This window comes from Oncorhynchus gorbuscha, linkage group LG20, assembly GCF_021184085.1.
Source record: "Oncorhynchus gorbuscha isolate QuinsamMale2020 ecotype Even-year linkage group LG20, OgorEven_v1.0, whole genome shotgun sequence".
Classification (NCBI taxonomy): Eukaryota; Metazoa; Chordata; class Actinopteri; order Salmoniformes; family Salmonidae; genus Oncorhynchus; species Oncorhynchus gorbuscha.
Genome location: NC_060192.1, coordinates 31,311,359 through 31,324,375, shown reverse-complemented (window position 1 = coordinate 31,324,375; position 13,017 = coordinate 31,311,359). Strand labels below are relative to the sequence as shown.

General features: G+C 46.4%; 1 protein-coding gene across 1 annotated transcript; it reads right to left on the bottom strand.

The window, feature by feature from the left end:
- Positions 1–806: 806 nt before the first annotated feature.
- Positions 807–11,621, bottom strand: arsib (arylsulfatase family, member Ib). The gene is made up of 2 exons (XM_046317636.1): positions 10,950–11,621; positions 807–2,783 (listed from the first exon to the last, which is right to left on the bottom strand). The coding sequence occupies exons 1-2, from the start codon at positions 11,255–11,257 to the stop codon at positions 1,370–1,372; spliced, it is 1,722 nt and encodes a 573-aa protein (XP_046173592.1). The 5' UTR covers positions 11,258–11,621; the 3' UTR covers positions 807–1,369.
- Positions 11,622–13,017: the final 1,396 nt, after the last annotated feature.

Sequence of the window (13,017 nt, the reverse complement as noted above, 5' to 3'; positions counted from 1 at the left end):
GTTATCACAAAGACATATAGAGGAATATGATGTTACTTTCTGTGGTTATCATAAATAAATATAGAGGAATATGGTGTTAGTTTCTGTGGTTATCATAAATAAATATAGAGGAATATGGTGTTAGTTTCTGTGGTTATCATAAATAAATATAGAGGAATATGATGTTAGTTTCTGTGGTTATCATAAATAAATATAGAGGAATATGATGTTAGTTTCTGTGGTTATCATAAATAAATATAGAGGAATATGATGTTAGTTTCTGTGGTTATCATAAATAAATATAGAGGAATATGATGTTAGTTTCTGTGGTTATCATAAATAAATATAGAGGAATATGGTGTTAGTTTCTGTGGTTATCATAAATAAATATAGAGGAATATGATGTTAGTTTCTGTGGTTATCATAAATAAATATAGAGGAATATGATGTTAGTTTCTGTGGTTATCATAAATAAATATAGAGGAATATGATGTTAGTTTCTGTGGTTATCATAAATAAATATAGAGGAATATGATGTTAGTTTCTGTGGTTATCATAAATAAATATAGAGGAATATGGTGTTAGTTTCTGTGGTTATCATAAATAAATATAGAGGAATATGATGTTAGTTTCTGTGGTTATCATAAATAAATATAGAGGAATATGGTATTACCCACTGGGCACAGACGTCAGTTCAACATCTAGCTTTGATTTATACTTGGTTGAGTTGTCAACTAATGTGAATTCAACAACAAATGTCACCGTGTCATTGGGTTTAGGTTAAAGGTTGGGTGTAAAAAAGACCAAATGCCCTTATGCTGATGATTTATTGTGAATCCAATGAGTTTTCTACGTTGAATCAACATCATCACATCGATTTTTAGGGGGTTGAAATGGCGTGGAAACAACATTGCCTCAACCAGTTTTTTCCCAGTGAATCTGACGTTACTTTCTGTGGTTATCAACAACAACAACAAAAAAGAAGTTGTTTAATTTCTTAGACATTCTCAAAAACATTCCCATAACAGGTCAGTTATTTAGTAGTCCATTAACCCACAATTGAGTAGGTCAAAGTATACATGCAGCATGTTCAATTCACTTAGCTACACACTACGTATAGATGTAGTGGAACATTTAACAAATACCATAGAACACAATAGTCTTACATCCAAAAACATCTAAAGGCACAGACAAAGAGATGCACAATAGTAAATATCATTTTCCCTTTTCACAAGCACAACAGGTGTGAAAACGGATATTGCTGGCTCAGAATATTGTTGCAGTGTTAAATGTATAGTCAGGATTGGGGAGTAACAGATTACATGTAGAAAGTTACCAACCCAACCCTGATGAAGGCTACATGTGACTGAGTGTCATTCACTTTCCCAGCTCATATTGTATTGGACATTATCCTTGTATTCAGTTTCTTGAAAAAGGATCTCAGTTTACCCAGCTTGCATTTCTTCTTCCTTTTATTCCTCCCCTTTTTGTAGACCCCGTTCCATTTCTGCTCGTCTTCGTCCCCCCCCACCCAGGGTACCCAGGCTCCCCCGTTGCGGTCTGGGTTGGCCCGGGGGTCGTCAGTTGGGAACCGGACCGGGACGGCAGTGCGGTTGTAGTAGGCCAGACGTGCTAACAGCTGTTTGACCACATCAGGCCTCTGCAGCGCCAGGTCACTGCGTTCATAGGGGTCTACTGTGATGTTAAAGAGCCACACAGACTTCCCTGTTCCTCCAGTGTTCCGCTCCAGGGTCCACCAGCTGCCGGGGAAGTTGGCCAGTACCTGTGGTGGGACCCAGTCTCCATGGCCCGGGTCCCCTGTTAGCAGCTTCCAGTCCCCCACACGGATGGCAGCCTGGACCGTGGTGTCCCACAAATGCTGGGCCTCCAGCCCAGAACCAGATGGGTGCAGGCCAGTGCGCCGATGGAGCGGGTCAATGTTATGGAGTATCTCCAGGCGTGGAGACTCTTTGCCTTCACTGATGGTTGGCCACACATTGTAGCCATCCAGACCCTCAGTCCGTGACACGTTACCCCCAGCCAGACCCACCAGGGTTGGATACCAGTCAGTGATGTGCATGAGGGCCTTGGAGACCCTCCGCTTGTTACGCAGCAGTGGGCTGTGTACGAAGCCCACCCCACGGACACCTCCCTCCCAGTAGGTCCCCTTACGTCCCCGTAGGGGCCAGTTACTCCCCCCAGTAAACGGCTGGGCACCGTTGTCAGTGGAGAAGATGAGCACACTGTTGCGGTAGTAGCCGTACTTGCGCAGAGCGTAGGTGACATTGCGTACAGCCTCGTCTACGATGGACACCAAGGCTGCGTACTTCCTTCTGGCTACGTTCCCCATCCCGCGGTAGGGGTAGATGTAGGCCTTGGGTGACTGAAGGGGCGTGTGGACAGCCTGGAGGGAGAGGAACATGAAGAGGGGCTGGCGGGACGGGTCGTGAGTGGACAGGATCTTGCGTACCCTCTGTGTGTAGAGGTGAGTGGAGAACTTGCCTCCACGGCCCCAGGCCACGGTCTCCCCCTCGTGGAGGTCGTAGCCACATAGGCCTGGTCCATCACAGGAGCCATACGTGTAGTAGTCCACACTGCCCGTCAGAGAGCCAAAGTAGCTGTGGAAGCCTCTGCGTGTGGGCAGACACTCCTTCCTGTAGAAGCCAAGGTGCCATTTGCCCACCATGTGAGTAGCGTACCCTGCTTCCTGCAGTCGCTGTGGGAGTGTGGTCATGTCCAGGGGGAGGCAGTTGGGCTGTCGAGGCCGGATGATGGAATGCTGAAGGCCTGTGTGGATCTGGTATCTGTGTAAAGAGAAATAATATCCAATAACAAATCTTAATGATCCTCATTGATTATGTACAAAACACGTTCAGCTGGAACTGATTCCAAAATATAGTTTGTGCTCTACCAACCATTTAATTACAGTGTGGTTGACAAAGCTTGTGTTACAGCCTGACCACAGCTTTCAAGCCATAAAAGGTAACTAATGAAGTCTATTAGTCTTTAAGGAACCACTCATGTAAACATAGACGTTTGTTTTCTGCCAGGAGTCTGCTTAAATGGAAGGAGAAGGGTATTACTGGCATACTGTGCGAGGATACACACAAAAGGAGTTCAGAAATATTATTTGGCTGTTCCTTTATGATAACCTCTGTGGAAAGGGTTCTGCATGGAACCCACAATAGTTCTACCTGGAACCAAAAGAGTTCTACCTGGAACCGAAAATTATTCTTCAAAGGGTTCTCATCTGGGTACAGTAAAAGAATCCTTTTAGGTTCTAGATAGCACCTTTTTTTCTAAGAGTGTTACGGGTGAGAAAAGGAATGTTGCAGAAATATGAAGAACAAGTATAGCCCCCTACTGAAATATAATAAACACTATGATGTCTGTGCTGATGCCACAAACAGAAATACCAAACCATTCTACATAAAAAAATATAGCATTTTTTATAAACCTTGAACATTTCCCTATTTTTAGTAGCGTGTAGTACTTCAGTTACATTATACAACGTTAAAACACTTGTACCTTGTCCCTGTATAACTGTTGACTGGCCACCCAGGTTATTTGCATGGTCTGATATTTGGGTGATCTGCACTGCAGTAAGCATGCAGACAGACTCTACTTCCTTCAGGCAAGCCCCTTCCCATATACGACCCGCACTGAGTCAAATGAGTCCCTTCCTCCCATGACCCACACTGAGTCTGAATGAGCCCCTTCCTCCCATGATCCACACTGAGTCTGAATGAGCCCCTTCCTCCTATGACCCACAGTGATTCTGAATGAGCCCTTCCCTCACGAACCCACACTGGTTCTGAATGAGCCCCTTCCTCCTACGACCCACAGTGATTCTGAATGAGCCCCTTCCTTTCATGATCCCACACTGGGTCTGAATGAGCCCATTCCTCCTATGACCCACAGTGATTCTGAATGAGCCCTTCCCTCACGACCCACACTTGGTCTGAATGAGCCCCTTCCTCCTACGACCCACACTGGGTCTGAATGAGCCCCTTCCTCCTACGACCCACACTTGGTCTGAATGAGCCCCTTTATCTAACGGCCCACACTGGGTCTGAATGAGCCCCTTCCTCCTACGACCCACACTTGGTCTGAATGAGCCCCTTTATCTAACGGCCCACACGGGGTCTGAATGAGCCCCTTTATCTAACGGCCCACACTGGGTCTGAATGAGCCCCTTTATCTAACGGCCCACACGGGGTCTGAATGAGCCCCTTCCTCCTACGACCCACACTTGGTCTGAATGAGCCCCTTTATCTAACGGCCCACACGGGGTCTGAATGAGCCCCTTTATCTAACGGCCCACACTGGGTCTGAATGAGCCCCTTTATCTAACGGCCCACACTGGGTCTGAATGAGCCCCTTTATCTAACGGCCCACACTGGGTCTGAATGAGCCCCTTTATCTAACGGCCCACACTGGGTCTGAATGAGCCCCTTCCTCCTACGACCCACACTGGGTCTGAATGAGCCCCTTTATCTAACGGCCCACACTGGGTCTGAATGAGCCCCTTTATCTAACGGCCCACACTGGGTCTGAATGCCCCTTTATCTAAGCCCACACTGGGTCTGAATGAGCCCCTTCCTCCTACGACCCACACTGGGTCTGAATGAGCCCCTTTATCTAACGGCCCACACTGGGTCTGAATGAGCCTTTATCTAACGACCCACACTGGGTCTGAATGAGCCCCTTCCTCCTACGACCCACACTGGGTCTGAATGAGCCCCTTTATCTAACGGCCCACACTGGGTCTGAATGAGCCCCTTTATCTAACGGCCCACACTGGGTCTGAATGAGCCCCTTTATCTAACGGCCCACACTGGGTCTGAATGAGCCCCTTTATCTAACGGCCCACACTGGGTCTGAATGAGCCCCTTTATCTAACGGCCCACACTGGGTCTGAATGAGCCCCTTTATCTAACGGCCCACACTGGGTCTGAATGAGCCCCTTTATCTAACGGCCCACACTGGGTCTGAATGAGCCCCTTTATCTAACGACCCACACTGGGTCTGAATGAGCCCCTTTATCTAACGACCCACACTGGGTCTGAATGAGCCCCTTCCTCCTACGACCCACACTGGGTCTGAATGAGCCCCTTTATCTAACGACCCACACTGGGTCTGAATGAGCCCCTTCCTCCTACGACCCACACTGGGTCTGAATGAGCCCCTTTATCTAACGGCCCACACTGGGTCTGAATGAGCCCCTTTATCTAACGACCCACACTGGGTCTGAATGAGCTCCTTTATCTAACGGCCCACACTGGGTCTGAATGAGCCCCTTTATCTAACGGCCCACACTGGGTCTGAATGAGCCCCTTTATCTAACGGCCCACACTGGGTCTGAATGAGCCCCTTTATCTAACGACCCACACTTGGTCTGAATGAGCCCCTTCCTCCTACGACCCACACTTGGTCTGAATGAGCCCCTTCCTCCTACGACCCACACTGGGTCTGAATGAGCCCCTTCCTCCCATGATCCACACTGAGTCTGAATGATTCCCTTCTTCCTACGACCTACACTGGTTCTGAATGAGCCCCTTCCTCCCATGACCCACACTGAGTCTGAATGATCCCCTTCCTCCTGCGATCCACACTGAGTCTGAATCATCCCCTTCCTACCCAACCCACACTGGATCTGAATGAGCCCCTTCCTCCTACGACCCACACTGGTTCTGAAAGAGCCCCTTCCTTCTACGACCCATACTGGGTCTGAATGAGCCCCTTCCTCCCATGATCCACACTGAGTCTGAATGAGCCCCTTCCTCCTATGACCCACAGTGATTCTGAATGAGCCCTTCCCTCACGAACCCACACTGGTTCTGAATGAGCCCCTTCCTCCTACGACCCACAGTGATTCTGAATGAGCCCCTTCCTTTCATGATCCCACACTGGGTCTGAATGAGCCCATTCCTCCTATGACCCACAGTGATTCTGAATGAGCCCTTCCCCCACGACCCACACTTGGTCTGAATGAGCCCCTTCCTCCTACGACCCACACTGGGTCTGAATGAGCCCCTTCCTCCTACGACCCACACTTGGTCTGAATGAGCCCCTTTATCTAACGGCCCACACTGTGTCTGAATGAGCCCCTTCCTCCTACGACCCACACTTGGTCTGAATGAGCCCCTTTATCTAACGGCCCACACTGGGTCTGAATGAGCCCCTTTATCTAACGGCCCACACTTGGTCTGAATGAGCCCCTTTATCTAACGACCCACACTGGGTCTGAATGAGCCCCTTTATCTAACGACCCACACTGGGTCTGAATGAGCCCCTTTATCTAACGGCCCACACTGGGTCTGAATGAGCCCCTTTATCTAACGGCCCACACTGGGTCTGAATGAGCCCCTTTATCTAACGGCCCACACTGGGTCTGAATGAGCCCCTTTATCTAACGACCCACACTGGGTCTGAATGAGCCCCTTCCTCCTACGACCCACACTGGGTCTGAATGAGCCCCTTTATCTAACGGCCCACACTGGGTCTGAATGAGCCCCTTTATCTAACGGCCCACACTGGGTCTGAATGAGCCCCTTTATCTAACGGCCCACACTGGGTCTGAATGAGCCCCATCTAACGGCCCACACTGGGTCTGAATGAGCCCCTTCCTCCTACGACCCACACTGGGTCTGAATGAGCCCCTTTATCTAACGGCCCACACTGGGTCTGAATGAGCCCCTTTATCTAACGACCCACACTGGGTCTGAATGAGCCCCTTCCTCCTACGACCCACACTGGGTCTGAATCAGCCCCTTTATCTAACGGCCCACACTGGGTCTGAATGAGCCCCTTTATCTAACGGCCCACACTGGGTCTGAATGAGCCCCTTTATCTAACGGCCCACACTGGGTCTGAATGAGCCCCTTTATCTAACGACCCACACTGGGTCTGAATGAGCCCCTTCCTCCTACGACCCACACTGGGTCTGAATGAGCCCCTTTATCTAACGGCCCACACTGGGTCTGAATGAGCCCCTTTATCTAACGACCCACACTGGGTCTGAATGAGCCCCTTTATCTAACGGCCCACACTGGGTCTGAATGAGCCCCTTTATCTAACGACCCACACTGGGTCTGAATGAGCCCCTTTATCTAACGGCCCACACTGGGTCTGAATGAGCCCCTTTATCTAACGGCCCACACTGGGTCTGAATGAGCCCCTTTATCTAACGGCCCTCACTGGGTCTGAATGAGCCCCTTTATCTAACGGCCCACACTGGGTCTGAATGAGCCCCTTTATCTAACGGCCCACACTGGGTCTGAATGAGCCCCTTTATCTAACGACCCACACTGGGTCTGAACGAGCCCCTTCCTCCTACGACCCACACTGGGTCTGAATGAGCCCCTTTATCTAACGGCCCACACTGGGTCTGAATGAGCCCCTTTATCTAACGGCCCACACTGGGTCTGAATGAGCCCCTTTATCTAACGACCCACACTTGGTCTGAATGAGCCCCTTCCTCCTACGACCCACACTTGGTCTGAATGAGCCCCTTCCTCCTACGACCCACACTGGGTCTGAATGAGCCCCTTTATCTAACGACCCACACTGGGTCTGAATGAGCCCCTTCCTCCTACGACCCACACTGGGTCTGAATGAGCATGTGGTGATAGGGTCTACTGAGAGTTGATGTAAAGGGTGATGCAGTGCAGATATACACATGCCTACAAAGAAACATTCCACGGCTCTATTCCCTCCCTCCCTATCTCCTTACCTCCCTACCTACCTCCCTCACTCCCATGTCTAACTGTAAATGGGCCTGTTTCTGGATGTCGAGTGGGTGGCTATTACGCTATTATACTCTTTTTCAGTAAGATCGTGTGTCATGTCCTCACTCCTCAGCCTAAAAAACAAGTGTGTTGCTCCTGTCTGTTTATCAACTCCTCTTGCTCTTGTTCATTACCTGAGTGTTGCCGGGGAGACAACAGCTAATTACACTCTCCTTTCAAAAGCTCTGAAGATCCAGAACTAGGTTGAACTGTTCCCCTAGTGACAGGCTTCCAACCGACCCCATAACACACACACACACACACACACACACACACACACACACACACACACACACACACACACACACACACACACACACACACACACACACACACACACACACACACACACACACACACACACACACACACACACACACACACACACACACACACACACACACACACACACACACACACACACACACACACACACACACACACACACAGTGCTCTGATGGCCCCACAGCTGTTGTCCAGCAGCCCAGCAGCAGCTGTGTGATATGCCAACATCACTACTCCTGAAAAGTAATCCATTCTCACCAAAAAATATTTAGCAACCCTACATTTTCTCGATAAGACCTCCCCAAGTTGTGAACTTCAAAAGACGTTAAGGCATATCAATAAGTTCAACCTTCTCTGAGTACTTCAATAGAGGTAACATAATGTGTGTTTTAGGTACATTACTCTGAGGAGACAAGGACTCCATCCAAGCATTGTGTCGTTCATTCTCAATTCTCTTCCTACGCTGGTGCTCATATGGTTGTTATCTTCCTAAGCTGGTACTCATATGGTTGTTATCTTCCTAAGCTGGTGCTCATATGGTTGTTATCTTCCTAAGCTGGTGCTCATATGGTTGTTATCTTCCTAAGCTGGTACTCATATGGTTGTTATCTTCCTAAGCTGGTACTCATATGGTTGTTATCTTCCTAAGCTGGTACTCATATGGTTGTTATCTTCCTAAGCTGGTGCTCATATGGTTGTTATCTTCCTAAACTGGTGCTCATATGGTTGTTATCTTCCTAAGCTGGTGCTCATATGGTGGTTATCTTCCTAAGCTGGTACTCATATGGTTGTTATCTTCCTAAGCTGGTACTCATATGGTTGTTATCTTCCTAAGCTGGTACTCATATGGTTGTTATCTTCCTACGCTGGTGCTCATATGGTTGTTATCTTCCTAAGCTGGTGCTCATATGGTTGTTATCTTCCTAAGATGGTACTCATATGGTTGTTATCTTCCTAAGCTGGTATTCATATGGTTGTTATCTTCCTAAGCTGGTGCTCATATGGTTGTTATCTTCCTACACTGGTACTCATATGGTTGTTATCTTCCTAAGCTGGTGCTCATATGGTTGTTATCTTCCTAAGCTGGTATTCATATGGTTGTTATCTTCCTAAGCTGGTGCTCATATGGTTGTTATCTTCCTAAGCTGGTACTCATATGGTTGTTATCTTCCTAAACTGGTGCTCATATGGTTGTTATCTTCCTAAGCTGGTACTCATATGGTTGTTATCTTCCTAAGCTGGTGCTCATATGGTTGTTATCTTCCTAAGCTGGTACTCATATGGTTGTTATCTTCCTAAGCTGGTACTCATATGGTTGTTATCTTCCTAAGCTGGTACTCATATGGTTGTTATCTTCCTAAACTGGTACTCATATGGTTGTTATCTTCCTAAGCTGGTGCTCATATGGTTGTTATCTTCCTAAGCTGGTGCTCATATGGTTGTTATCTTCCTAAGCTGGTGCTCATATGGTTGTTATCTTCCTAAGCTGGTGCTCATATGGTTGTTATCTTCCTAAGCTGGTACTCATATGGTTGTTATCTTCCTAAGCTGGTACTCATATGGTTGTTATCTTCCTAAGCTGGTACTCATATGGTTGTTATCTTCCTAAGCTGGTGCTCATATGGTTGTTATCTTCCTAAGCTGGTGCTCATATGGTTGTTATCTTCCTAAGCTGGTGCTCATATGGTTGTTATCTTCCTAAGCTGGTACTCATATGGTTGTTATCTTCCTACACTGGTACTCATATGGTTGTTATCTTCCTAAGCTGGTGCTCATATGGTTGTTATCTTCCTAAACTGGTGCTCATATGGTTGTTATCTTCCTAAGCTGGTGCTCATATGGTTGTGTTTATCTGGTCTCTGCTTGCTAGAGCAGATGAAGCAGCCCTCAACCGTTGTTTCACAATACTAGCCTCTCACCCTGCCGCTCTCCACAGTCCATCTCAACAACAGATGTTTCTGCTCATGTACCTGGGGTAGAAAGTGAGTTATCTACAGCATTTATCTTCCCCAACAATTTACAGCTATTTCCTGGTAAAGTACATCAAGTGCATGACTATGTGGAATATGTACGTATCCCTCACCTCTATTGTATATGTATTCACACCCGGTTCAATGTCTGTGCAATGGCTTTCTGAGACTTACAGGACAGCCAGGGTTTACCCTGTTTCCCATGGGAAAACAAAACAACTTTGTTTAGACACAGAACAACTTTGTTCATGACAATTCTTATGAATGATCTTCAGACTAACTCATCTGTTATGACTGACTATAGCTGCCAACAGGAGAACTTCCAGTAAATGCTGCTGTTGTTCTGTGTTGCACTGGATGAAGATCACTATGGACAGCTCATTAGTGCAGAACGTTTACATCGCAACAGTTGTTTCCAGCGCTGGGGGAGACATTTATAAGCACTCTACGTGAGTAAGGGCATTGCACTGTTCTGACTCTGAGGCCCTATGGGGAACACCAGTTGGCTAATAATGGAATTGCATTTTAACATGCACATATTTATCTCTAAACGCACCCTGCATCTTGATCATGATGTGATGCATCACAACTTTATGTAGTTTATCAATACATGGGTGTATAATTAGGAAACTACATTGTAATTCCTCACCTGGATGTACACCTTATTACAGATAAAAATGTAGCCGTCATAAAACAATAAGTGTAACGTTGTGATCAAGAGAAAAACTAACATTTTCTTAATTCTGCAGAATCTCTTATCCAGAGCGACGATGTTTAAGTCACTTGCTCAAGTGCATATGGACAGATTGTCTTCGACCAGTCGGCTTTAGGAAGTGCTCAAAAATTGAAGCCATATGCTGACGCAAACTGAGGTTATACTAGGTTATTTTTACGTCTGCTACGTTAGGTATAGGTTTATGTTTACCTGCCCGTGATCAGCTGACTGCGTGACGGAGTGCAGATAGGTTGAACGTAATAATTCTCCAGCTTCACCCCTTCGAAGGCCAGTTTGTCTAGAGTTGGAGTACGAATGTCCGGGTTGTGGTAACCTATGTCATTGAAGCCTTGGTCATCCGTCAGTATGAATATGATGTGTGGTGGTTGTTTGGGCTCAAACGTAATAGAGGCATCGTTTTGAGTGTGCTCCTCCACTTGATTCGGCTTGATCCATTCCATGGATAGGTAGCCAAAACTTAGCAAACTGACCATTGAGAGGCTGGTAGCTGCGTGCATTTTTACAACTTTAGATTGTAATTGGACATTAGAGTCGTTACGGTCCTCGCACTATAGTACTCCTCGCACTCTGTATCACACACATTCTTGAAATTAAACGAATCCACACGCGCGTAAACGTATCCAAGGATGCAGAGTGGAAACAGATGAAACCTTGTTATCGCCACAGATTCTCATTCGTCATGACCGTCCAGCGTTTACAATGTCCAAGCTTCTGTTCTGTAAACTTGGGCTCTAAACTTTGAACGCTACTCCTGCACATTAGAACGTTACAATTAGCCTATCTATACATTTTCCACCGATCCTCCTTGTCAGTGGTTGCTGTTACTCCGCCTGCGTCTCAGCACAGAATTTGAAACAAGACCCTTCATAGACCCATCCCTCCGCCTCTGGTACAATGCAAGCCCCGTGCTCCTCATCTCAAGGAAAGTTGGCTCCATTGCATTGAAAAAAATAGCATCCCATTTATTTTGCTATGCAAAAATGTATTCAAGGGACCATGCAAAGACCGTACATCTAAAATCTCCGATTATAGGTAGAACAACTTTATTATCAAAGTCGACCTACTACAATTAGGCCTATGTTGTGTTCAAGTATGCCAATACTATTAACCCTTCTACATTTCAAACGTTGTAAGACCTTATACCACTTGCAGACCATAACCTTTAGTGTACTCATAGAATGATTATTCTGAGTTATCCTATATTTAATGGCATGATTATAACTATAGTATCAAAGTTCGAATGGGAGTAGCTATGTACAGTAGGCTTCAGTCAACCTACAATTAGGTCTATGGTGTGGCTACTGCTCCATTCTAAAGGTTGCAAGATCACGGACCATAACCCTTAGAGAGCAGAGTCATGAAACAATGGACCCCTCATAATCATTCTATGTGTGCAGTAATCTAGCAATACCTGATATATCCCATTATAGAAGTCATGCCTTAGGATAGGGTGTGGCTTGACAGAGAAGGTAAGGTTGATGAAGCATCAGATTTACCTGTCTGCTTCAGAGGAACCTGCACTCTTCATACTTGTGTGTTCACATGGAACGTTTCACCCTGTCAAATCAAACACACACCCTAACAAGCTCTTCCCTCTATACCCCTGGGCACAATATTAACAGCACAGTGCAACTACAGTGTACCAAAGGTTTATTCTCTCAACACACAGCAATGTATACTTTTGCTGTTTCACTGCTATACCACCACCAAAAAGTGGTCTTAGCACAATGTTTTGTATCAGTGTCAAAAATCCACCAATGTTGCCTGACTAAAATCTATGCCTGCAACTGTTTACTTTATTAACGCCTGTTTGCCAAGATTAGAAGAACCTCGTTACAAAGCCGCAGAGCAGAGGAAGGTGCAGCTGGATATTTCTGGTGCACCTGGGCATTGGGAGACGGACAGTGCAGGTTGTTATACAACTCTGTACCATTCCTCCACTGAACATTGCTTTTCTCTCTCCAGTCCACTGGAGAGGGAAGTGCTTCAATCTCAGTTCATAAGAGCTGCCTTTCATAGTTCCGTTACTGAGGTTATTGAAACTTTCTGCTTGCCTTCTGTCCTTGAAAGTCCTACCCTCCCACACTACATAGGAAATAGGTATTTATAAAGAGACGGCTTTAATAACTTCAAAACTGTACATCTTTGTGTGAAGGGGGAAATTCCAACTAAACAGAGAGTACGAGAGTGAACTTTATTCATTTTCTATTGAATTGATGGATTCATTGTCCTCTGTGGTGGTGGGGGTGTATCAGGC